The sequence below is a fragment of the Leishmania donovani genome, chromosome 19 (assembly GCF_000227135.1).
Source record: "Leishmania donovani BPK282A1 complete genome, chromosome 19".
NCBI lineage: Eukaryota > Euglenozoa > Kinetoplastea > Trypanosomatida > Trypanosomatidae > Leishmania > Leishmania donovani.
The window spans coordinates 393,158-395,261 of NC_018246.1; the positions used below are offsets into that span (position 1 = coordinate 393,158).

The 2,104-nt window shown below is 64.1% G+C and overlaps 1 protein-coding gene across 1 annotated transcript; it reads left to right on the top strand.

The window, feature by feature from the left end:
* Nucleotides 1–252: 252 nt before the first annotated feature.
* Nucleotides 253–2,091, top strand: LDBPK_190940 (4-coumarate:coa ligase-like protein; the record flags this gene model as incomplete). The annotated part of the gene is made up of 1 exon (XM_003860222.1): nt 253–2,091. One exon carries the CDS (start codon nt 253–255, stop codon nt 2,089–2,091), a length of 1,839 nt encoding a protein of 612 aa, XP_003860270.1.
* Between the last annotated feature and the right edge of the window lie 13 nt (nt 2,092–2,104).

Genomic DNA, 2,104 nt, shown 5'->3' on the forward strand with positions numbered 1-2,104 from the left:
CCATACACGCACACGCAGCACTCCCCTCCACCTCCACACCAATCTCCCCTTCCGAACTTTCAGCCCTCTGAATCTACTAAGAATCCACCCTTGAACAAACAAAAAACTGTGTGAAACGCGCCCGCAGTGTGCCGAGCCATGTTTCCCTCTTGCGCGCGTCGGTTGTGGGCAGCCGGCACGGTGAGCCGCCTCGGCACCACGAGCTCGGCCGACATATCGCCACCTCTGAGGGCCACCAGCGCCGCGGCGTACATGAGAAAGGTAAATCGCAGGAGCGCGACTAGCGGCTTTGCCTGTGGGCTTGCTGCGCCAGTGGGACTGCATCAGCCGCGGCGCTGGTACTTCATGTCCACGGCGGCACCGCGGGCGGCGGAGGACATGCGCATCTACAAGTCGAAGCTGCCGTCGGTGATGGACAAGGTGAACCGGGAGACGACGTTGTACGGGTATCTGATGAAGCGCATGGCGGCGGCGGACCCGAAGAAAATCGCTGCGGTGCAGGCGGAGACGGGCAAGACACTCACGTACCCGGAGCTGATGAAGGCGACGGAGCACGCGGCGAAAGCACTGCACCAGCATGGCGTGCGGAAGGGCGACGTTGTGTGCCTGTGCATGCTGAACACGATCGTGTACGGCCCGCTGGTGTACGGCACGCTGCGCCTCGGCGCGATCGCGTCGACGGTGAACGCCGTGGCAACGGCGTCGACGCTGGCGTACCACTTCAAGGCGAACGGTGCGAAGGTGGTGCTGGGCATGCACTTCTTCCAGAAGCAGCTCGCGGAGGCCGTGGCGCTGGTAGAGCAGGAGACCGGGCGGAAGGTCCAGGTGCTGTACCCGGAGGAGTTCTTCAAGACAGACGCTCCCGAGATCCCTGCGGACTACGACGGGCTGAAGGGGGCCACGCCGAACGACACCGTGGCCATCCTCTTCTCGAGCGGCACGACCGGCATGCCGAAGGGTGTGCAGCTGACGAACCGTGCGCTCATTGCGTGCTCGGAGCAGTCCGCCAGCGCGTTCGGCGTTGGCTCGCAGGACACCGCCGTGACCGTTCTTCCGCTGTTTCACGTCTTCGGGTTCACGGCGTGCATGAACTGCATGTTCGCCTACGCCGCGACGCAGGTGGTGATGTCCAAGTACTCGGTCGAGGACTACGTGCGCGCGATTGAGAAGTACAAGGCGACGGTCAACCTCGTCGCCCCGCCGATCCTCATCTCGCTGGTGAAGAACGCGGACAAGGTGAAGCGGCACGACCTGTCGTCGCTCAAGCGCTTCTGCTCCTCGTCGGCGCCGCTTGGAGCGGACGTGGTGGACACGGTGGAGCAGCTGATCCCTGGCTGCGCTGTCACCCAGGGCTACGGCATGACGGAGATGGCGCCGACGGTGACGGCACCGCTGTGGGGCCAACGGTGCACGCCAGGCTGCTGCGGGAGCCTGATACCCGACACGGAGCTACGCATCGTGAAGGTGGACGACAGCCAGCAGAGCGGCGCGGATAAGTCTTGCGGCATCGACGCAGAGCCCGGCGCGGAGGGTGAGGTGTGGGTGCGTGGTCCGCAGATGATGAAGGGCTATTTGCGCGATGAGGACACGGCCATGTGCATGCAGGACGGCTGGTACCGCACTGGCGACATCGGCAGGATGCTGGAGACTGACGAGCTGATGATCACGGACCGGCTGAAGGAGCTGATCAAGTACAAGGGCTTTCAGGTGTCGCCGGCTTCCCTGGAGGCGCTCTTGCTGACGCACCCGTGGGTGAAGGACTGCGTGGTGATTGGCGTGCCGGACCCGCGCGACGTGAGCTTCGAGAACCCGCGTGCGCTCGTCGTGCTGCAGCCCTCTGTGTCCCCAGAGGACGCCGTCCGTGCGTCGGACGAGCTGTACCGCTTCGTGATGATAAGCATGCCCCCGCACAAGCGGCTGCACGGCGGTGTGCGCGTCGTGGACGAGATTCCTCGCAACGCCGCTGGCAAGGTGATGCGGCGTCAGGTGCGCCAGGATGAGGTGGCGCTGCTGAAGGGGCAGAACAGCGATAGCGGTGCACCAGAGACTACCAAGGAAGGTACCGCTACTACTACCACTGCAGCTGCGTAGTTTGAGAGATGAT